At 29.9% G+C, this 22,903-nt stretch overlaps 3 protein-coding genes across 4 annotated transcripts; 2 read left to right on the top strand and 1 right to left on the bottom strand.

Annotated features, from left to right (window-relative positions):
• Positions 1-6,569, top strand: LOC145333737 (lithostathine-like). The gene is made up of 13 exons (XM_080178957.1): positions 1-82; positions 202-268; positions 1,504-1,602; positions 1,905-2,004; positions 2,118-2,216; positions 2,377-2,475; positions 3,617-3,715; positions 4,422-4,460; positions 4,764-4,808; positions 5,537-5,656; positions 5,797-5,913; positions 5,989-6,050; positions 6,244-6,569. The coding sequence occupies exons 5-13, from the start codon at positions 2,132-2,134 to the stop codon at positions 6,316-6,318; spliced, it is 741 nt and encodes a 246-aa protein (XP_080035083.1). The 5' UTR covers positions 1-82; positions 202-268; positions 1,504-1,602; positions 1,905-2,004; positions 2,118-2,131; the 3' UTR covers positions 6,319-6,569.
• Positions 6,570-10,194: 3,625 nt separating this feature from the next.
• On the bottom strand, positions 10,195-10,611 carry LOC145333386 (pancreatic secretory granule membrane major glycoprotein GP2-like). The gene has a single exon (XM_080178503.1). The coding sequence runs from the start codon at positions 10,609-10,611 to the stop codon at positions 10,195-10,197; it is 417 nt and encodes a 138-aa protein (XP_080034629.1).
• Positions 10,612-15,397: 4,786 nt separating this feature from the next.
• LOC145333516 (snaclec alboaggregin-A subunit beta'-like) lies at positions 15,398-19,979 on the top strand. Of its 2 annotated transcripts, XM_080178674.1 has the most exons (9): positions 15,398-15,449; positions 15,708-15,759; positions 17,265-17,342; positions 17,574-17,639; positions 18,133-18,258; positions 18,614-18,706; positions 18,830-18,891; positions 19,362-19,446; positions 19,860-19,979. In XM_080178674.1, exons 1-8 carry the CDS (start codon positions 15,438-15,440, stop codon positions 19,443-19,445), a joined length of 573 nt encoding a protein of 190 aa, XP_080034800.1. In that variant the 5' UTR covers positions 15,398-15,437; the 3' UTR covers position 19,446; positions 19,860-19,979. The 2 variants fall into 2 exon arrangements, with proteins under 2 accessions (XP_080034800.1, XP_080034801.1); XM_080178675.1 differs by lacking the exon at positions 18,830-18,891.
• The last annotated feature ends 2,924 nt before the right edge of the window (positions 19,980-22,903 follow it).

Here is a 22,903-nt window from a genome sequence, read left to right as displayed (position 1 = left end):
AGTGAGCTTATATAAGCAATCAAGTTACAACTTCTAATTTTAGTATGGGATTTTTGTCATAGAAGACAAGATGGGAGGATTGGTAAGTCTAATTGTAATTTAATTGTAATTAATGGCATATTTATCAAATTTGTAGGTATTTAATATTTCAGTAAGAACTACAGTTTAATGAATTATTACATTAAGACATATTTTATTTAGAAAACCATAATCTTGGTTCTGTTTTCTTTGGCCATGCTCTCACCACCAATATTAGCTCAAGGTGGAGGTACAAAAGTTTGAGTTCCTGTTGTAACAAATTATGGCATTATCCTCTTGGGATTTTTTTCACTTTTGAAATTTTTGTTCCCTCCTATATTATAGTATTTAATAAAATAAAAACTAGATGAGCCTGCCAGGTTTGCTGGTATCGTATGCCTGCCAGGATGCAGATATTAACCCATTAGTGCCGAGCGCCACTTTTATGGGCCGATCGAGCTGTAAGTTTCAGGGAAGCTTTATAATGGTCAAAACGGAATTCGTATTTTTTTGTTTTGCTCTAGTGGCGTGCACAGGAAAGTTGCAAAAAAACCCGGTTCGGCTTGGCCATAAATACCAACCAGGCATTAACACCCGTTTTTGGTGCTTTCCCCCAGTTTTAAAACCCGGTTGACCTGTATAAACCCGGTTATTTTGACCAAAAATCAAAAAATGTAATTTTTGAACGCCAAAAGTGAGATGAACACTTTTTAGAACTTTGATACGATCCGTAATTGAAAACTACACAACCTCATGTAATCTAAAGAGCTACAAGTATAATACGAAGCGATTTATTTCAAATTTCGTGTTTAGCCGGCGATTTCGGGTAAAAAAACCCTGTTTTGTTGTTGTTGTCAAAAAAGATCTATTAGTGAAACCGGGTAATAAAAATTTCAGACTCAAAATGGAAATGCCGAACCGGGCCTATATAGGGCGTAAAAAAACGATAAAAAAATCATATAAAAAATAATAATTTAAATAAAACGAATTCACAAATAGATGTACTTGTCAATAAACATTAGATTTAAAGAAAAAAATCAGCGACTTTACTATAAAAACAAAAAAGTTAGATGGGGTATTTTGAATTGTCATGATTTTCAAACTTTGTTGATCTATACCGGCAAACGGAAGTAAGCAAAACTGCCTGCTCCAGGGGGAAATGAAAGTTAGGGTAGTAGAGGGGGGATTCATACTGAGAATGATGCAATTATGAAGCCGGAAACCGGTTTTTTTTACATTTTCTGGCACCGGGTTTTAAAACCCGGTTCGGCACTAATGGGTTAAAATTGCAAATAGGTTATCATACCCATATTTAAACAGTGACCCAGTTATATTGAGGAAGGGGGCATTTATCTCTACACCCACCCCCAAACCATTAAGGGTTAAGGCAACCAAAGCAATAAGTGTTAATTATATCTAATATATATTTTACATACCATTGTAATTTTTGTCTATGTGAACTTTTTAAAATTAAATATTATCTAGGGTACACAAGTCTCCTGGTTGCAGCAGCTAATAGAAATACAGAATTTATAAAAATACTGTTGGAAAATGGAACTGACATAAATGCTATAGATAACAATGGTTAGTTAAATAACATTTTTTGCTATAGTCCCTTTCATGGCAACACCTCTTATGGGGCGTTTCATCATATTTTTACAGTAGCTTTTTTAGGTTAGGCTATTGGCCTGCTGAATTAGAGCTCTCAACAGGGGCTAGAAATAGGAGAAAAGCTATTGTTAAAATATGTAAAAACAGCCCTCAAGAGGTGTTGTCTGGAAAGGGACTAAACCTATTTTAATTTGTATATGTACAGTAAAAAATAATCTATAATAGCATCATTTTGTTGTTTATATTTATTTTTTCTGAAAAAAAATATAATCTAGGAAAGACAAGTCTTATGTATGCAGCAGAGAAAGGATATGTAGATATAGTAAAAAAAACTGGTGGAAAATGGAGCTGACATAAATGCTGAAAATAACAATGGTTATTTTTTTTTTTAAATTTTTTTTATTTTTATTATTTTAACTTGTATATTAACAGTTAAAATTTATCATATTTTTGCTAATTTGTATGAACTAGAAATAGATTTATTCTAGGAAAGACAAGTCTTATGTATGCAGCAGAGTATGGACATACAGATGTAATAAAAGTACTGTTAGAAAATCGAGCTGACATAAATGCTATGGATAACAATGGTCAGTTATAAATCAATATATTATTTGTTAATATTATTTATGACTTAAAGTTTAAATTTAAGTGTTTCACATATCTAATAGGTCCTGACTATTAATCATTAATTATTAATATTTATCTATTTTGAATAGCATAATTTTAAAAAAGATAAATATAATCTAGGAAAGACAAGTCTTATGTATGCAGCAGAGAATGGATATATAGATGCATTAAAAGTACTGCTTGAAAATGGAGCTGACGTAAATGCTATAGATAACGATGGTTAGTTACTTAATAAATATAATTTTTATTATTATCATAGTTATACTTTAGTTTAACTTGTGTATTAACAGTTAAAATTATCTATACTAGTATCATATTTTTGTTAACCCTTACAGCTCGGGCCCCAATTCCCACCTTAATAGATCGGAGGGGGGGGGCTCCAAGAGCCCCCCCGCTATCTCGGCTCCTGTTACAGATAAAGACGTAAAATTTTTTTCTGGTGGTTCATGTGTATTTTTAAAGAAAATTACTTTTTCTAGTCATAGCAGCCAGGCCGCTCCTTAGCCGCTTTTTAGCGGCCAGCCGCCAAATTTTAAAACAGCTGTAGAGCAGCCAATTTTGCAGCTAGGATGACTAAATTTTAGGACAAACTTTTATTTTTCATAACAAAAAAATTACTTTTTCTGATCATCGCCAAAAAACGGCAAATAACGGAAACCGCCATTTTCGGCGGTTACGGCAGTAAAACAGCGGTTGGGGGCGATGATTAATATTTTTATCTGTTTGATGTTGCTCAAGGATTTACCAAAAAAAATTTATAGGACTCTAGCTGTAATAGAAGCCACGATATTCATGATATATGTCTGTAGTACAAGCCGGACAAAAATCGGTCATAAAGTCGGTCAGGGAGCGGTCAAACGGCCATAACACATTTTTTCTCAGAAGGTCATTGATATTTAAGTATTCACCAAAAAAATTTTAGGTTTCACCTTATACACAAAAGTCATAATGTAGAAATTAAGATTTTTTTAGAATTTTTTTCTAATTTTGGTGCTACCCAACCGACTTTGACCGGATACCACGACCGACACAGACCAGATATCCTAATAAAATCAACTCTTGCCGACGTATAATTACTAAACTTAAAAAGTCATGAAGTCACAGCACTCCATCTTACCTACAAAAAAATGAGATTGAAAAAACTAGAGGGGGGGCTCTAGAAGCCCCCCCCCCCCCCCAATCTGTAAGGGTTAATTTTGATTATTCGTAAATTAATATATTATTTGTTAATATTATTTTATGACTTTAAGTTTAAGTTTAAGTGTTTCACATATCTAATAGGTCCTGACTATTAATCATTAATTATTAATATTTATCTATTTTGAATAGCATAATTTAAAAAAAGATAAATATAATCTAGGAAAAACAAGCCTTATGTATGCAGCAGAGTATGGATATACAGATGTAATAAAAATACTGGTGGAAAATGGAGCTGACATAAATGATGTGGATATCAATGGTTAGTAGTAAATTAATATGTGTTTTTTTTCATTATTATTATGCCTTAGTTTAAAATTAGTTACTAATTCAATATCATTTTTTTATTATAGGTATGCCTTAGTCAAACTTGTATTATAACAGTTAAATTTATCTATCATAGCCTCATATTTTTGATTGTTTGTATAAACTATCTAAAAATGGATATTATCTAGGGAAGACAAGTCTTATGGCCATTTTTATCAGTTGCTTTGCTAAGGTCACAGAAATTCAGTTTTATAAAAGACTTCATAAAAGCAAAGTTGTTCATATTAAATAATTTTAAATAAATAAGCTTTGCTTTTCTTGTCATGATTATGTGGTATCTCCTAGAGAATGAAAATTTAACTTTAAAAATTCTAAAATTTAATGTTTTTCCACTAAATTTATATGTTTATTGGGACATTTTAGAAACAGTTGGCCTTATGTCTGGGAAATTTTTTTTCTCTTACTGTCGCTTCGAGTGAACTGTGGGTACTTGAATGGTTTTAACTTATTGAACTAATACCCTTCCAAGAAAAACGCTTCCAGAAAAATCATTTCTCAAGTTTTATTTCTTCTTTTTTTCAAAACTAACTTCCTCCCAATCCCTCCTGAAGTGCCCAAACTTCTAGGTATAGATGCAAGTTTAAAATATTATGTATTAGACAATGAATTATATAATAAGTAATGTAACATTTTGAAATCAGATTATGCAGATGAGCCAGAAAATGAAGAAGTTGGAGAAGGTAACTTAAAAAATCTTTTATAAAGCAAAACAGCTAAAAGTTTGAAAAATTCTGTTTATTTTTTAAATATTGAAATGTTTACTTGAATGATTTGATACCAAACTCAGATTTATATAAATGAGTTTTTGAATTTACAAGTTCAGCATTCTTTATAAATTATAGCCAATCATATATGTAGTAATATTATTCTTTCAAAAAATCTTTAACCCTATTCTATCCCCCCCCCCACATTCCCTTCTCAGAATCCAGATAATATTTATCATTAGAATCGATTAGTTATCTATGATTAATTTTTTTTTGTAGCTTATCGGCCTTGTTTAGAAGGATGGAACCAAAATCCATCAACAGGTTATCTTTTATTTTATTTATTTTTTATTTTTGGCGATTTTACTCATAGGGGTGTTTTTGCAAACAGCAGAATTTTGAAACTTTATCTTTATTGATATTCAAACATTTCTATGCCAAAATACATATATGTAACACAAAATAAAATTTAATTATTATCAAGATAAAATGTTAAAAATTTAAAATAGCATAACAACTCACATCAGAGGTACAAAGAGGAGAATAAAAGGAATTTGTGCTATGCAATCCAGAGCCGTGTAGAAGGAGGTGTATGAGGGTGTACGAACCTCATGGCAAAAAGGATGGATACACCTATATAAGTGTCCGCCATCATACACTCCTATACATATCCATTAGCAATAGTAGACAACCCACTAAAATAGCCAAGGGGTGGGGTAATGTAACTAAATCCTTTTAAAATATTGGGTAAAATTTTATTAAGTGAGTATATCTCAAAAAAATCTGTTCACCTTTCTGACCATAAAAAAATTTTAAAAAAGAATTCACAGAAAATTTTCAGAACTCTACCTCTAACAGAAGCTTCTTTCACTATCTTTATGTAAATAATAACCCACAAATATAGGTTGCTAAATAATTAGGATAAGTAAGCAAAAATTAGTTTACTTTTTATCAATCAGAACTTCTATATGTAAAATAAATGCAAATAAAATGCTTTATGCTTGTTTGTGTTTTACTTATAATACATGTTACAATTCCTATTTACTCTATAGGAACATGTTACTACTTTCTGAATGACAGTTTAAGTTGGTCACAGGCTCAACAAGCATGTTTAGAACTGCAAGGAAACTTACCAAAAGTATCCTCTAAAAAAGAAGATTCATATGTACAAGGTAAGTTTGAAATAATAATATTACAATAATATTAGTTCTTAACATAACAACTTCAAGTTTGGAAATAGATAAATAAAATTTAATTTAGTTTCATAAACCTTTTTAAACAAAAGTTTTTTTTATTAAAAAACACATTCTAGGTCAACTAAGATTAATATATGGCAATAACAACACATATGGACAATGGGGATATTGGACAGGTGGAAAACGTGTTGATGGTGATGATAAATCCTGGCAGTGGTGGGATGGATCAATAAGTAATATTTAATTTTTTATGAACATCCAGTTCACCTAAAGATATAATTATAACTTTTATACCCTAAATTTTTTAGTTGTGACAACGTTTTGGGGAACAAATGAACCATCAAATGAAACAGATGATGCTTGTATACAAGTAAAAATATAATATCAAATATTATCTCAAAACTCATGTATAAAATTTAAAAAGATTCTGGAATAAGTGACAGATTTTTTGATCTTTTAAAATTTACATTGTCTTTCTTCTTCAATTTTTCATTATCATATTTAAGATTTTCCCTCTACCCTATTAAAAAAAGACACAAACAAAAAATCAAATTGTTTTTCAGTGGGGAAGTGCTGTTGATTGGAAATGGTTCAATGGTCCTTGCAAGGCACAGTCTCAGACTGTTTGTCAAAATTGATCTCAAAACTTAATTTTACATTTTTATACAACTAACAAAATGATTTTTGCTCTGATAATAAAATTGACTCTTAAAAGTATTATAGCTTGATTACATATATACCAATAAAATTATATTATAAATTAAAACAATATTTTTAATTAAAACGTGTCACTGTATGCTAAAGATGTATTTTAGATATAGTTTTGATTAGACATGTATGGGATAATCCAGTGTAAGATTCAAATAATAATAAATGCATCGAAAGAAAACTAATCAATCTATTATTATTAACCTCCAGCTGTGTCAGGGAAGAGAATAATTACTAATGTAAAGCAACTAGGTTAAACTGTTTTTAACCTATTTTTAAAACATATATCAAAAATATACTATGACACTAGTAGAATCAAACTGCAGAGCCTGAATTTGAATTAAGTCCCCAATAAACTTTTTTGAGTGGATTTAAAAATTAATTTTTACTGTTGTTGTGGTCCTTTTTGATCAGAGCAAAAGGTCATTTTTTATTTGGGTAAAATTTATAGCTTTTAGAGTGTTTTACTTCATAAATACAGTATTCTGGTATAGAGTAAAATTAGGCCTTTTGATTTCATCAAAATTAATTCATTAAAAACTTAATTCTTTACAATATATCAATGAATTAACATCATCATGCTTGTTTTCTATCACTTATTTAAAACACATAAAAATTGGCTGTAAAGGGTTAAATAGTGTAAGATGACAACAAATGTTTATGCAATACAACAAATTTATTTTTGTCACATATACAAATATGATAAAATATAAGATTATTCAAACTTACTTTTTTAAATATTTTTAAAAAGTATGAATTTTATGTTTATGGATAATATGCTGTTATGGTAATTTGTACTTTTTCTATCTGATCAATAATCTTTAGCACATAGTACATACTAGAGTAAAGAATAAAACTCTCATTTTTTACATAAGATAAATTCATTTATCAGTCTTTTTTTTTAAATTTTGGCCCCTGCAGGTAAATGGATGGAGAATAATATCAAATATTTTTGAAGGGGGTGTCTAATCCCCTCCTAAATAAAGCTGAGAGCCAAGAAAGAAACTTGCTGAAAAGCACAACCTTGTCAGATTAGAGTATACAAACATTAACTAGTGGCAATGTAATCAAAGGAAAGAAAAATAGCCTGAAAACATCTTTAGACTAAAAATCTAGACAAAAGAGCCTAAAACTTTCAATACCTATTTGAAGCTTTCCCAAAATTTTAAGAAACATATTAACAATCTAACTACTTTATGTAATAAAATTATGGCACCTTATTTTAGTTGTTGAATTAATTAAAGATAGAGTTATAATATTTTCGGAATTTACAAATGGCACAAATTGACAATTTTTTGTGAAAATTTTAAAAATTATTGCCATCCAAAATCCTGGTATATATATTGCCAAAAATAGTATAGCTTTTCTTTATTTAGGGTTAATTCATCCATCTGAATTGGATAGCTGGGTTTAATTTAGAGTGTATTAACTCTAAAATGTTAACAGAGAGTCCAAAAGACAAAGTAAATTCAAGTAAAAAGTAGCCTGAAAACAATATAAAAAATAAAAGGAAAAGAACTTTATAATGCAGACAATTATATTTTATTATATTAATTAGAAGAATTTTGTTCTTGAAACATAAAAATCATAATTCACTAAATAAATCTATCTAACTCTAACATCATTGGCATTGATATTATGAAAGAAAACCGAAATGAATTATTTGAAGAAAGAGAAATAGATAGATTTAAGTCTACATATGTACATGAAATAGTTTTTATTTATCATAATGAATTAAAAAGTAGCAAAGCAATAACACTATTTCCACATAGGCTTAGATTAATAATAAGGGTAGACTATACATATGTTATAGTTGATATTACCAATCAATCTCAAAATATTTAATATATGTTTGGATGGTTACTTAATATTGTAAATTTATATTACAAAAAGAAATTTCTAATTCAAAACCTACTGTAAATTAAATATTTATATTTTTATCTTTCAGAAAGTTATATACAGGGTGCGGCACATAAATCGAGACAAACTTTAAACAGCCATAGCGCCAAAACTACTTGACCAATCAGGACGTTTGACCCCACTTTAAAAAGCTTAGGTAATGACCTTTTAGCACAAAAATATCTTTGGGCGAAGATGGACGTGTACAACGAGCTGGCCGCGCATATGTACAACAAGGCAGATTCCAAATGCGCCGGTGGTTTAATCTGGATTCTTGACTAGGGCCCACTAAATCTGACCTCAGCCCATCTGTAGGTGAGGTAGAGTTATGTAACTTGCTGGGGATACTGTTAGATTCATACGTAAGACACTAGAAAAGACTAGAGCTGTCTATCTGAATTGGCTTAGCCGTAGTACTCCAGCAAAGTGAAACGGGGCAGATTTTGAGATGTAAAAAACGTCAAAAACCATGAAAATTCGTGAAAATTTCTCGGTTCTTGACTTCAGGGACCCCTATTGAACTTTAAAACTCATTTTAGACTATGGGTTGCGCTGACAACCCTAGCTGAAACTTCATGCCATTTCTAAAAAGGTAAAGAACGTCGTTCTAGCTCAACTGTGGTCAAAATAAGAGCCTCCGTGTCTAAGGGTAGCTTGAAAGTTGGGCGAATTTGGATCCTGCGGTCACTCACGTTCCTAAGGAAATGTGGCCTCCCAGCAGCCCGATCTTAATTCAATGGACTTTTGGGCCTGGGGCTACTTTGAAGCATGCACCAATAGACGTGCCCATACAACAAAGACCTCCCTCATTGCCACTATCAAGGAGAACTACGCCAGCTTGGACAGGTACTTTTTGACCTGGATCTGTCAGCGGTTGAGGAGGCGGGTAGAGGCGGTGATTGAGGTTGTCAGCGATTTTTTTTAATAATCTAACAGTCATTTACCTATTCTGCCTCTCAGTTTTTAAAATTCAATAAAATCTTTAAAATTGACGATTTTATGTTCGTTTGTTTAAAAATTAGAATTTGTCTCGATTTATGTGCCGCACCCTGTATTTGCTTTGCTTTTGATTTGTTACATACTACAATAATTTTATAATAAAATGTTCTAAAATTATGTAAAACATGAATTTTAATCATAAATATCCTAATTAATAAGTCTAAAACTGAATCAATTGGAAGTACGTCTGTTATATTAACAAATATACGTATTACATAAAAGAAAGAGATTAACTCTGAAAACTACAGAATTAGTTACAGATTAAAAATGAATTTAAAAGACAAGATTTAACTTTTAAAGATCAGGCTTTTTTAGGATTTATTCTTTCTTTGTTTTCAAATTTTCTCTCACTTACATACTATATTAGAAAGGGAAGCGCAATGGGTGATAATTAAGTATTTTTCCAAAATGATTTATACAGTGTGTTTATTAAATTTTAAAAAAAGTTTAGCTTAATTAAACCTACTAACCATTGACAGGAATTTATAATCAATATCTCATTTTTTTCATCGACTTGAGGCATTATGTATCCGAAAAAAACATTAAGAATTGTCAAAAAATCTACTTTTTAGAAATAAAAAAAAACTTTACTGTGCTATTTATATTATGGAGCTAAGTGGTAAAATTTTCCAACTGACTTAAAACTTTTAAATCTTTCTCACATTTATCAATGTACATCCTAAACAACAAGTATGATAAATATATATGTTTCCAAAAACCAGAGTTCATGATAAGATTCTAATAGTATGCATAACATTTTTCGATGATAAACACAAGCTGTGCAATTTGAATTTTAAAAATATAAGCATTTTTGCACACCCTTTAAGCTTATCATTGTATACTAACTAATTGTAAAGAAGCCAGAATTAATAACCAATTTGTTATTAATGGATTGAAAATGTTTATATTTAGGTGCTGCCACAATATCTCGACCTACAATCTGGTGTGTTTTCAAGATAGTAGACAAAAAATGTACCACAATTAGTGGCTGCGCCTGTATTTTTCCAAAAACAAATTGTTCCATCCCATTGAAAGCATATTTCAATTGCTTTACTTTCTCCCATGTTATCTGGTAGTGTAGAATTTGTCCAACCAGGTGCATCTGTCCCACAAACCCTGTCACCTGGAGCTGACATAGCAAGCATAGAACCAGCTGGGTGATGGAACCTGTACCAACCTCCTCCTTGCCAGTTTGGGCTGTTACTGAATATTCCTTCTCTAATTGCATCACAATATTTATAATCTGGATCTAGATTACTAACTCGTCTATCCTTTTCAGACAGTATGTTGTGGTCGAAACACTCTGGTCTGCTCACTAAAAACATAATATGATAAATGTACATATACTACCCATCAATATATCTTTCATTTTATTTCTTTACCTTTAACAGTCAATTTTATTCGCCCGCCCACCCTACCTAAGCTCCTATTTGAGCTCATTAGCTAAAGGATTTGTGTATTTTCCCTGTTTGTTGAAGAATTTTGAATCATAAGTCTATTCATATTTTGCTTCTATCACTTTTTTATTTAACAACATTTTTGTTATAAGCACTAAAAAAATAATAAAATACTTATAGATAATAAACCCTTCCCCCACCCATACATACACAACTAACCCTTTTATTCAAATATAATGATTGTTAAGTTTTTTATATCCATAAAAGTAAAGCTCTGAAACAAAGGTGCATGTTTTTTTGTGCTTTGATACTTATTGTAAGATCCCTGGAGATATAAATTATTTATGTACTAGCAGCTATACCCCTAGTGGCCTCTAGTGGCACTTTAAATTTTTTTTTGGGTTCAAGTCTCTACAATACCTATCTATGTTGTGTTCAAGTCTATACAATACCTAGCTGTGTTGTGTTTAAGAGTAAAAAAAATTAATGTTTTGGTGATTTCTCTTGGGAGGGTAGTGGTACCCTCTCCCAAATTGGTTATAAACCTTCCAGGGACATATGAGAAGCTATCCTGTTAAAGAGAACCCAATCGGTTCAACAGTTAGCAAGATCCTTTTGTACAAACAAACAGACAAACACACATCCATTACTTTATTAAAAGGATTATAGTTGATTGATTTTATCTTTTTTCAGTTCATAAAAGATGTTATAAGTTCTTCTTATTCTAAGATTAATATATATAGACACATTAGTTGTTTAGAAGCTGTGCTACTTACCATAGAGGGGGGGGGGGAAGCATTATATCCAAAAAAGTCCAAAAAGTAAACTAGGCTAGATAGTGTTTACACAGAATTTTAAAATTGTCGACAGTTGTCAGGCAAATAGCAGGTTTTTTTTTCAAAAATAGATTAATAAGCTTTTAACTTAATAAGTTTTTAACTTTATTCCTCAAAAAACATTTAAAGTACTTGTTTAGGGGAGCACTATATTAGTGCCTTAAATGTTTGGGGGCAAACCTTCTAAAGGAAAAACCTACTAGGGCGACATCTATGAAAACAAGGAGGACAAAATTCAAAAAATTGAAGCGCTAAAACGGTAGGACAGTCAAACATTAACCCTTGTAGAGTGTCAAAACTGAACATACAAAATATAAATAAACAAGTTTTGACTAAATTATACATAAAAAACTTCTAAAATACAGAATTCTGTTTAAGGACATGCTGACATTTTTAGGACTTGGTTATGAAGATGCTCCACTTATAATATTGCACCTTATTGTAATAGGAATCAGTACTCCAAAAATCAGATCAATAGGATGATTAAATCACATAAAAAACTCTTGTTAAAAAATGTAAAAATCAACTTGCTTAAAATGGACATATGAAAATTCTGGTAACAAGAGTTGCTATGCTTTTTAAATCAGACAGACATACAAATTGACCCTAATTATAGAAAAGCTGTGCTTTTTAAAAACGTGCTAAGATTTCTAAAGGGCATAGTATGGAGTAAAGTATGGAAACACTACTTCCATTGCAAAAAAAAGTGATATTTTTTTTTTAATCCTTAAGCTAAATAAATGAATATCAGCTCAAACAAAATATTGATGATCATTGTTGATCATTTACATAAATTTATTTAAATGATGAGCTATCTCTTGATCATTTAATTCCTTGGGATATAATTATTCATTCATGCTAAATTTTGTTTTTGTTAACATATTCTCACAGTTATAGGGTAGCTTGCACTACTTTAAATCTAAACTAGTACCAAGTACATCATTGCCTGTTTCTGCTGAATCTAAAGTTCTAGATCTACTTTCATCCATAGCATCTTCTAAATAAAAGACAACATTAGATTTGGACCAGAGGTTGGTTTTTCAAATTACAAATTTTACACATATAAAAAAGTAAGTAGACTTATTCTAATTAAATATTTTTTTTGTAAAATTTTAATCTCATCTCTCCAAGTCAAAACCCTGTGCACACCACTAATCCAAAGATTTTAGAATTGGGAGGGGAACATCTATTTTTTTCTTTCTTTTTTTGACGCCAGCAAACAATTCTGGGTACATGTACTTGATCTGCTGTTTCTTTATTACCTCCCTCATGCTAAGTATATTTTTACCTTGCAAAATAAACTGTGTAATCACACTAACTAATAAAAGTTCTCTGTCTATTACTATACTATATTACAATATTTTTCATAAAAACTTGACACCTTTATGTTCAAAAGCTAGTCATGTATAATACCTTGTGATTCTGAAAAGCCCACATACATTGTCAAACATACCTAAATAAGCAAATACAAATACATATAACAAGTAAACCAAAAATAATAACATCCATAAGTAACAAATAACATACTTATAAAAGTAATAAATAACCACAAAAAACGGACATAATAGATAAAGAAAAGAATCACAGGCATCTTTGTATAAAAAAGGACCTATATATGAATATTTCCATATAAAAGGGAAGAAGGGGGAAAGGTATCTTTGTAGAGAGGTTTCCAAATAAAAGAGGTAAAAACATATATAACAGTATTTCAATTTGACAAAAGGAAACTGCAAAAAAAAACCTTTACTTTAACTAGAAGTTGAATAAATATGGGTTTTCGTCACTATGAAATATGTTAATGCAATTTGTCTTTTCTCTGTGAATGTGAGGAGTATATTGTTTAGAGTATTTCACTAACAATTTCATGTCAAAGAAACATTTTTAAAAGTTTTACTGTGCTAGTTTTGATACAAATGTCATTGTCGTATAAAAATAATAAATGTGTACTTACCAAACTGATTAGATTCATGTTGATCAAATAAGTGATGCAAAATGACTGAAAAAAATTCGGCATAAACCAAAATTTATAATTTTGTGTTTTAATGAGAGGTAGGAGTTTTCTAAAAAACACTGCATGTTTTTTGCGCAGAAATTTTACAATTTCCAATTTTTTAAATATGTGCCCCATGTGAGTTTAAGTGTGCATTTATACAATGTGTTCTTTTTTTTGAACAACATTATTGCTTTATTAGACCTATTTATCTTGTATCTTTTTTTCTTCATAGCATGGAGAGTTTCGTAATAAAAAAAAATATTATCAGCTTTTAACAAATAATGCCTAAAAACCTGTTTTCAAAAGCATTCAAAATTGGAAAAATTAATCGACCAACACCAAATTTCAAAGGTACTTTTTCTGACCAATTTATAATGCAACTAGCACAGCATACAAAAACGCATTTTTGCGTGCCCTGTATTTATTTCAGACAAAGAATCAACTTTTTAAGGCATAATTTGTTGAAAACTACAAATATTAACTTACTGACTCAAAACTCCCAAGGCCAATGAAGAAAATAATATATATCAAATATTAATTAATGGTAAGTGGGTTAATTTAAGCAATATTTTTGTTCTTTTACTTGAGATTTAGATCCAAAACAATAAAGTTAGAACAACAAAAGTAAATGAAATATTATGAAAATTTTCAAGACAAATTTTGACAAACTAGTATTGAGCTTTTCCTAATAGATAACAAGATTTGATTGTATCTTTTTGGTGAATTTAAACATGGAATAAGAAAAATTGTATGAAATAAATTTTTCATTGTATTGCATTGAAAAAGATTTTATTTGGCTCAGTAATTTTTGTCATAAATACACTTTGGGTACCAGTATAAAAATTTGGGTACCAGTATAAAACTTTAGGTACCAGTATAAAACTTTGGGTACCAGTATAAAACTTTAGGTACCAGTATAAAACTTTGGGTACCAGTACAAAATTTTGGTACCAGTATAAAACTTTATGACAAATGTACCTTTATGACAAATGCACCATTATGACAAAAGTACCTTTATGGCAAATGTACCTTTGTGACAAATGTACCTTTGTGACAAACATACCTTTATGACAAATGTAACTTTATGACAATCAAACCTTTATGACAAATGTTTTTATGACAAATGTATGTATGACAAGTGTACTTTTATAAAAAAAAAAAATATGTTTTATGACAAATGTATTTATGACAAGTGTACTTTTATAAAAAAATATGTTTTATTGACCAATATTGACCAATAAGTGCAGTAGATTTTCACTAAAACCAATAAAAATTTTGAAACATAAGTGGAGAAGATACTTTTTTTCCATTATTTTTTTTTACTTTTATGGTTAGCTTTCCTCAAAAAATGTAATTTTACAGAAATGAATTTTTTGATCCTATTTTTTCATACATTCATTCCTGGTGATTTTATATTTAAATTCATTGTTTACAAACAAATGCAGACAAAAGGAGATTGCTTTCCTTTATAAGTTGAATAAGCCTTTAGATAAATCTAAAAGAGCTAGAATTGTTTTTGTAATGTCCCTTCCTTTTAAACATGTTTTGGAATACCTTCATAGATTATAGAATTGCTACATTCTTCAAATAAACATGTCTATTCAAACATGTCAAAATTACACTGATGTTCATCCTTTCTGTAGAAAAGCTTTTATATCAAATAAAAAATAAAGAGTGAGTGTTTTTGATAAACACAGTCCCCAACCCTCCCAGAAGATGTTTAAAATTTTGTAAGCGAATAAGGATTAATATTTAATCATAATTATTTATGCATTAGATTGTTTTCCCAAATTGTTGGTTTTTCAAGGCTTTGTTTAATACATAATTAGTAGGAGTTAAAGCACCAAAAATGCCCATCAAACCAAATAAAAATGAGACCACAACAAGCTCAACTTTAGAATTCAGTTATCCTCCAACAGTTAAACATGGGAAAATTGGTAAGCAATATATATATAAATGTAAAACATTATATCAAAATTCAAATTCCGTTCTTGCTTACAACTCAATTCTGGAGCACTGTTAGCCCCAGCCTCCACCTTCCTTAATTTTGAAAAAAAATATTGAAAATAAGGGGGGTATGTTTTTCAAAAGTGTATGTTGGGGTGGACTTTTTGTTCTTTTTATTATTCAAAGAAAAATAAAACTTATTCATTTAGATACATAGAATAAAGAAACATTTTTTTTTTTATATTTAGACTGAGTTGTTGGTGTTTTCTCTGGTTATGCTAAGCTCTGTTTTAGCACAAAGTAATATTTATTTATTATTTACATATGAACATTAAAAGAAATTTAAAGGGACTGTAAACGTAAATTTTTCTCATCTTAAAAATATCTCACAGATAGAGCAAAACACACTTTTGTTTGCTTAAAAAACAGCTTTTTCTGACGATTTTTATAAGGTACAGGGAAAGGAAGAAATTTTCCGTATTATATAAAATGTGCATTAAATTGCTTTTTTTCCCATTATAGCTAAAATTAAACTTTTTCACAAAGTTCTTGATTTTTCCTAACGTTTAAGCTGACTTTTAACATAATCCTTGCTTTAAACCAATGCATAGTTACTTAGAAATTAATAAAATAAGCAATATTTTTTATTGAAAACCAAATACAACAACAAAGCTAGAAACAGGTTTTTTCATTAGTATCCAAATAACTTTAGATGGCCCATCTCTCGCCCACCTTTAATTACAAATTTGTAAATAATAAAGACGCAATATTTCTTTATAAACAGTCTGATAAAAGTGTAAACTAATTCTCCAAAGTGGGTTATTTATTGTGCCTCGAAAAAATTGAGCGTGTTAAAATCCTCCGCTTTAACCTCAGAAATGGCTGGCCACCACATGAGAACTCCATTGTAGATATTATCCACAGCATCAACTTTAGACAGCTCCCATAGCTTTATGATCTTATCATCCTGATCTTGCATTCCTCCAAAAATAGTTCGAGAGCCACTAACAAACAATCCAGGCTTCTCCTCCGGCACAGATCCTCCAGCAGTCCTCTGCCAAGGCATAGAGTTATTCAGACTATTCTGCTGTGCAATTCTATCCAAAATTCGTTGCTGGCCAGTCATAAACTCATCAACAACCGTCACATTCTCGGTTTTGATATCACCTTCAACACCAGGCACCACTACTTTAGTAAGGCGTTCTTCTAAATCGTCCATACGAGTAGCTAATCCAGTAACTGCAGCACTATTAGTAGTAACATTATCCGTCAACTCTTGAATGTTCGTCTCCAGCGGCGCTATACGCCCACCCACCTCCGCCGCCACATTATCAATTCTAGAGCATGAATCTCATTCTTGACCGAACCCATAAAATTAATCATATACACATCCTTCTCCTCCTGAGACATCTTCCTCCACTCAGCAATGTCCATCCTGGTCACTGCAAATATCCTGAACAAAAACCAAAAGCAAAGAAATAATACAATTAAAAGAAAATCTGAGCTATAGATTCGTACTACACTACTGCGCCAAAAATGACGTGTAGTAATAATAAGAATAAACAGCTAAATATTCTAATAAAGTGTATTAATTCAAAGACAGATTAAACATACAAAATAGATATTAATTATAATAACAAGGTTAACACTTTTAGGTTCGTGCCGAATCACAGAGCAAAGACTTGCTCCGGGAATGGTGACACAAGAACTAAAAGTTAATATATAAAATACATACAATGCTCTCAAGACAGGGAGGAAGGGACTATACATCACATTTATATGAGAATAATTGTTAAAAATTTTAGAATTTTTTTCTGGAAGTTCTTCTGATTACAATGACCCTTCAGGTTTGGGTGGTTTGGAGCTCACAACCTCACGAACTGGTAAGCAATTGTCATTTTCACAAAAGAAATAATTCTAACTAAAATAATAGATTGTAATTAAAACAAATACACTATTAGTGTCACTTCCAGCTTTTACAAATATCCCTCCATTTGTTTTTCTTGAGTATTAAAACTTTAAACTTATTTAAAGATTATCAAAAATTATTAAGAATTAATGTGTTTTAATGAAGAGATGAAGAGATAGGGTTTGTATTCCTATACTGTTTTCAGTGCAATGTAATATTGAAGAAGCATATCAAAAATGTCCTTCAGGATGGAGTCAAGATAATTGTTCAGGTAGGTTGGATATGTTGATATGTTGAAGCAAAAAATCTCAATAACTGGTTTCAAATACTACTTACAACTGTTCATAGCAGAGAAAGCTGAAAGATATATGGTCAATGAAATTTTAGACAAAATGTATATGTTTTATAGCATCTAAACTTTCTACACAAAAAAACTTTCTACCTTTATCAAAAGCTGAGAAAATATATTTCCTCCAAAGATTGATTAATGTTCCCTTGATTATAATTGAAAGACCGATGGATCAAGGTAGATGATCAATTCTTTTTTAAATTTTTTCCTGTTATATTTGCTGTGCATGACTATTTGAGTGTTACACAGTAAGCTTATGCTTTTGAAAAAAAATATATGTATAAAAGTATGTATAGTCCATCATAAGTAAGGATATAATTTGTGCTTTAAAGTGCTTATGAAGGCCTCAAGCAGACTTTTACTAGTACTTTATATTCAAAGCTGGATATTTATTGAATATGAGAATGTATTTTAGGACATTGCTACAAAATCACAACTTCGACATATACATGGATGGAAGCTTCAGCACGATGTGTAGTTCAACAGCCTAGAGCAGAACTTGCCTCCATTAGATCAGATGAAGAAAACCACTTTGTTCAAAGTATGTTACTTTTACTTCCCATGTATACCTGTCAGTGTAACAATTAAGTTATATCAGTGGGTTTAGTAAGATTATTATTATTTAGTATTTAAGGCATCTTTATAAAATGTAACTAAATTTACCTGGATTTTGGATGGCTAATGGGGACACCATGATGGATATATTAATTTTTTTTTGCTAAATGTGACTTATCTTTGACATTTTTAAAAGTCGGAGAGTTTTTCTGACAAATAAAATTAGAAACAAAATAAACTAGGAGGGAATTATGTATCTCTCCCTCATAATAGGGTTTAGTAAGGGTTAAAACCCTAAATGTGTTTTTGTATTGTTTCATGTGACCCTTTATTCAATTAAGATCTACTGAATTTGAGTGGTGTAAATATTGCTTGGATTGGTGCAAACGACATTGTTAACATTAACAACTGGTTGTGGACAGATTTTTCTCCTGGTAACTAATTTTAAAAAAAAAACTTATTATATTGAATTGGGTTCCTTTTAAGGGTAAATACAAAAAATATTTTGATTTAAAAAATACTTTAGTTTTCATTGTTAAAGGCTTTTATTTCTTTAGTTGTGTTTACTGATTGGGTTCCAAATCAACCAAGTCTTATGATTAATTATAGATGCATATTGGTAAATATTTAAAAATGTTGAATTAAAAATAAGATATGGTATAATACTTTAAGAAAGTGCAATTTTAGACAATTTAACTTTGACCTTAAGTATTCTAAAAACAAAAAGTACAGTGTTATTTTATTTTATTTTGTTTGCAGAATCATAATACAAAATCCTTTTTAAAAAAATCAATATCTAGTTTTTTTTTTTAAAAATTGCAACTAATAGTTTGATGCAGATAGTTAAAATTTATAGACAAAAAAATATATATTGGGCAGAGGCTTTAAATTCCCGGTTTTGACTTCAATGGGCTTAAAACAGTATAAATCCAATGTATAAAAAGAACAAAATTTTTCATAATTCGTTTTTTAAAACTTAAGTTTCAAGTTCAACCTATTTTAGAATTGTTCATAAGTTTTTGTTAGCACATAAGATATTTCCTCTTCCATAAATTTAAAATATCTATACTTACATAACTCATATTTCAGATGAAAAGGTGGAATCTTTGGAGGTGGGAAAACGTGAATTGTTATGGCGTACATGCTTCAGTTTGTAAGATACCCAATCCATAAGGTTTGAAATTAATATTGAAGACAATGTTACCAAATTTAAAGTAAGGTAAAGAAGGCTAGTAACATATTTATTATCTAAATTACAATTATATAGATAAAAGAAATATTTTTTGTGTTTTCCCTCAAAGTGCCTAGTTGAGAACAAAAATCTCCCCTCCCTTATATTTAAATAAATAGAAAATAAGCAGATAGGTATTATTTTTTGTTGCTGATATGTTGGTAGGTAAGGGTATATTATATTGGTTTCTTGGTAGCTACAAAGTATTAGCAAACTTAAGGTATAAACAAAGGTTAACCTTCCCCCCCCCTTCCCCCTCCTTTAACTTTAAATTCTTTTAAAGATCAAGTGAGGGTGGGATTTAATGATCATTTTAGTACTTTGAGGAAGGACATCATTGAAAAAAAATCTTTTAGGTTGTAGTTGACAAAGAAAATAAAGAAGATTGGCCTTTTGTTTCAGTATTTTATTATTTATCTTTGGCTTAATTTTTGTATTTTTTTGAAAGAATTTGAATAAATTTTTTTAATTTAAAATTGTAGCTCAATTTTAGCAAAGTTATCATGATGAAGGATCATACCTGGAACAATTAAATTTAAACATCACCATAAGTTCAAAGTACATCCTGTGAAAACCGTTTTTTTTTTCCTAACCTAACAAGCCTTTGGGTTGCAGATTGCTTGTGACAATTTCATTAAAAACAAATTCATAAGCATATACTTTCAAAATCACATAAAAAGTAGGACAATATTGTCAAACTAATTTAAGGGGTTGGGTTACCAAATCTTTTCAGAAGCTTACACTTAGGGATTTACCTTTTTACTCCCTCCCCCCTCTCTTTTGACGACTTTTCAGCAGCTAACAATAGTTAACATATTTCAAGATTAGATTCAAATAAAATTTAGTATGCAATCCAATGAGATGAAAAGTGAGATAAAGATAAAAATCAATGTGGGATTTTCAAAATCTGCCTAGGTAACAGAGAAAATAAAAATAATTAAATTATCATAAATAGAAGTGCAATAAATTTGAGAGAACAAAAAATATATAAAATTAGGTACCAAATTAAAATTGGGTAAAATTGGGAGTTTCATATGTTCTTATGCAATACAACATCATTTTTTCATAAAGGATTTTTATGTACACAAGATAAAACAAAACAGTGGGATTTTAACTTTTTTGGATATCAACATTCTGACTGATTTCTTTTCTTATTATTTCAAAATATCTTTTTTCTTTTGCAGTTTACCACGTTTTTTTCTAACATTATAAGCATTGCAACTCAATAGGTATTTATTTCTTATTGTAGCTATTAAGTGGATTTGTGTTTATGTGAGTTAAATATTTTTTTCTAAAAATGTTTTATCATATATACATATTCTCTGTTTTTTTTTATTTTAGTGTTATGGCTGTATTCAATCTGTTTATTTCTATTTGCATAAATCTTTCTATGTATTCTATGAGAATAAAATCTTACTTATTAAATAATCCAATTTTTTTGTCAGTCTTTATTGAGTTCATAAAATTAAACAGTTTAAAGATTTTTCTATTCGTTAATATGTTTTGATTTATCTGGATGATTTAAAATTTATCCTAATTCTTAAAACCGCTGACGACCAGACATACAATTCTATAGCTATTTGTTTATAAAGAAATTAAGGGTAATATTTGCTGATAAGGATAAGGTATTTTATGTTACTAAAATACTTAAATTATCATCTAGTAGTACATCCTAATATGAAATATAGATGTTCAAGTCAATTTCAGATTCCAGGCAAAATCCTGCAGGTCCTGATCCTCCAGGCTCCAGCAAACTTTAAATGGCTCCTGTAATCACAATTTTTGACTTTGAATCTTCAAATTTTAACTTAAGCTTTTATAATATGTCTACATAAAATATTAAAATTTTGTGAAAATCCGCCGCCATTTTCCCACCAACCGCCAATTGCAGTAGTTGCATAACACAGCTGCTGCTGCAGAAATTTATATTTTGTGATTTCTAATATAAAATTGGCATAAAAATAAACATTTCCTAAAAAAAATGTTCTTCCAGCTTAAAAATAAGAAAGTTCCAGTCATTTTAAATTAAAAAAAGAAGGGATATCCTGCCGAATAGTTTCAATATCCAATATCCAGCCCAACCCTAGTAGAGAATGATATATTTTTAATCACGCAACCTTAATTAGATAGAAATTCACAAATATCTCTCCAAACCCTTAACAGTTGGGGTGGGCGCCCCCCCCCCCCCTCCATTTTTTTCTAAGTGTGAAAGATAAAGAGCCCAAACTGCGTGACTTTTTAAATATGGGTATGACACATAACTGAGAGTTGGAATTTTTTTGAATATCTCCATCCTGGCGGGCACAGGATACCCACAAACCTGGCAGGGTCATCCAGATTGATTAGATTAGATTCATTATTCTTGGATGTACATTAAGATATATAAGTTTTCCAGAATTTTAATGTTAGGGGGAGATTTAAAATCTGCATCAAATTTAAAGGATTTTTTATAAAATTCGTTTTTTGTATAATTCTTTATCTAAAAGCGGGAATGCATTTTATGTTAATTATTTTTGACCAATAGGATAGGTGGATTTTAAACTACCTGCGCTCTAATTGGTTGAATGATGTATGCCATCCAATCAAAGCACAGATTTTTTATAATCCACCAATCACAGATGCCAAAATTAATTAACTTAAATTGCATTTCTGCTTTTAGATAAAAAATTATAGAAAAAACGAATTTTATAAAAAATCCTCAAAATTTGATGCAGATTTCAAATATCCCCCTAACTTTAAAATTCCGGAAAACTTATATATCTTAATGTACATCCAAGAATAATAAATCTAATCTATCTGGATGACCCTGCCAGGTTTGTGGGTATCCTGTGCCTGCCAGGATGGAGATATTCAAAAAAATTACAACTCTTAGTTATACATACATAGAAAAAAGACAACAATAATAAATGAATTAAAAGAATATTATATACATTTATATATACAGTCAAATTTTATTGATATGGTTATTTTATAAAAAAAAAAATTTCTTCCCAAATGGCAGAATCCTAAAAAGTAGGAAGTATTCATTAATGTGTATTCACACATTGTTTTCATATAGGCCATATAAGTAAGACAAAAAAAAAAGAAAATAAGCAATAGATAAAATCATAGTGGAGAGGAAAGAATTATAATAGGAAGGATTGATTAGGGCATACAAGTCTCACACCATTATTGCAATAATAGAAATTTAAGAAATTTTCAACAAATAAATTTTAACTAATTTAAGGTAAAGAACAAAAAAATTTTTTGACAAATCATTTTATCTCACCAAAATACTAAAATATCTTCTAGTAGTACATCCTTTTATTAAATACAGATGTTCATGTACATTTTAGGTTTCAGGTATGATCCTGCAGGTCCTGGTCCTCCAGGTCTCCAGAAATCTTTAAAAGGCTCCTGT

Source organism: Acartia tonsa, chromosome 12 (assembly GCF_053477335.1).
Source record: "Acartia tonsa isolate MP-2025a chromosome 12, ASM5347733v1, whole genome shotgun sequence".
Lineage (NCBI taxonomy): Eukaryota > Metazoa > Arthropoda > Copepoda > Calanoida > Acartiidae > Acartia > Acartia tonsa.
Note: the sequence above shows the minus strand (reverse complement) of the source record. Positions and strands in the feature narration are given on the sequence as shown.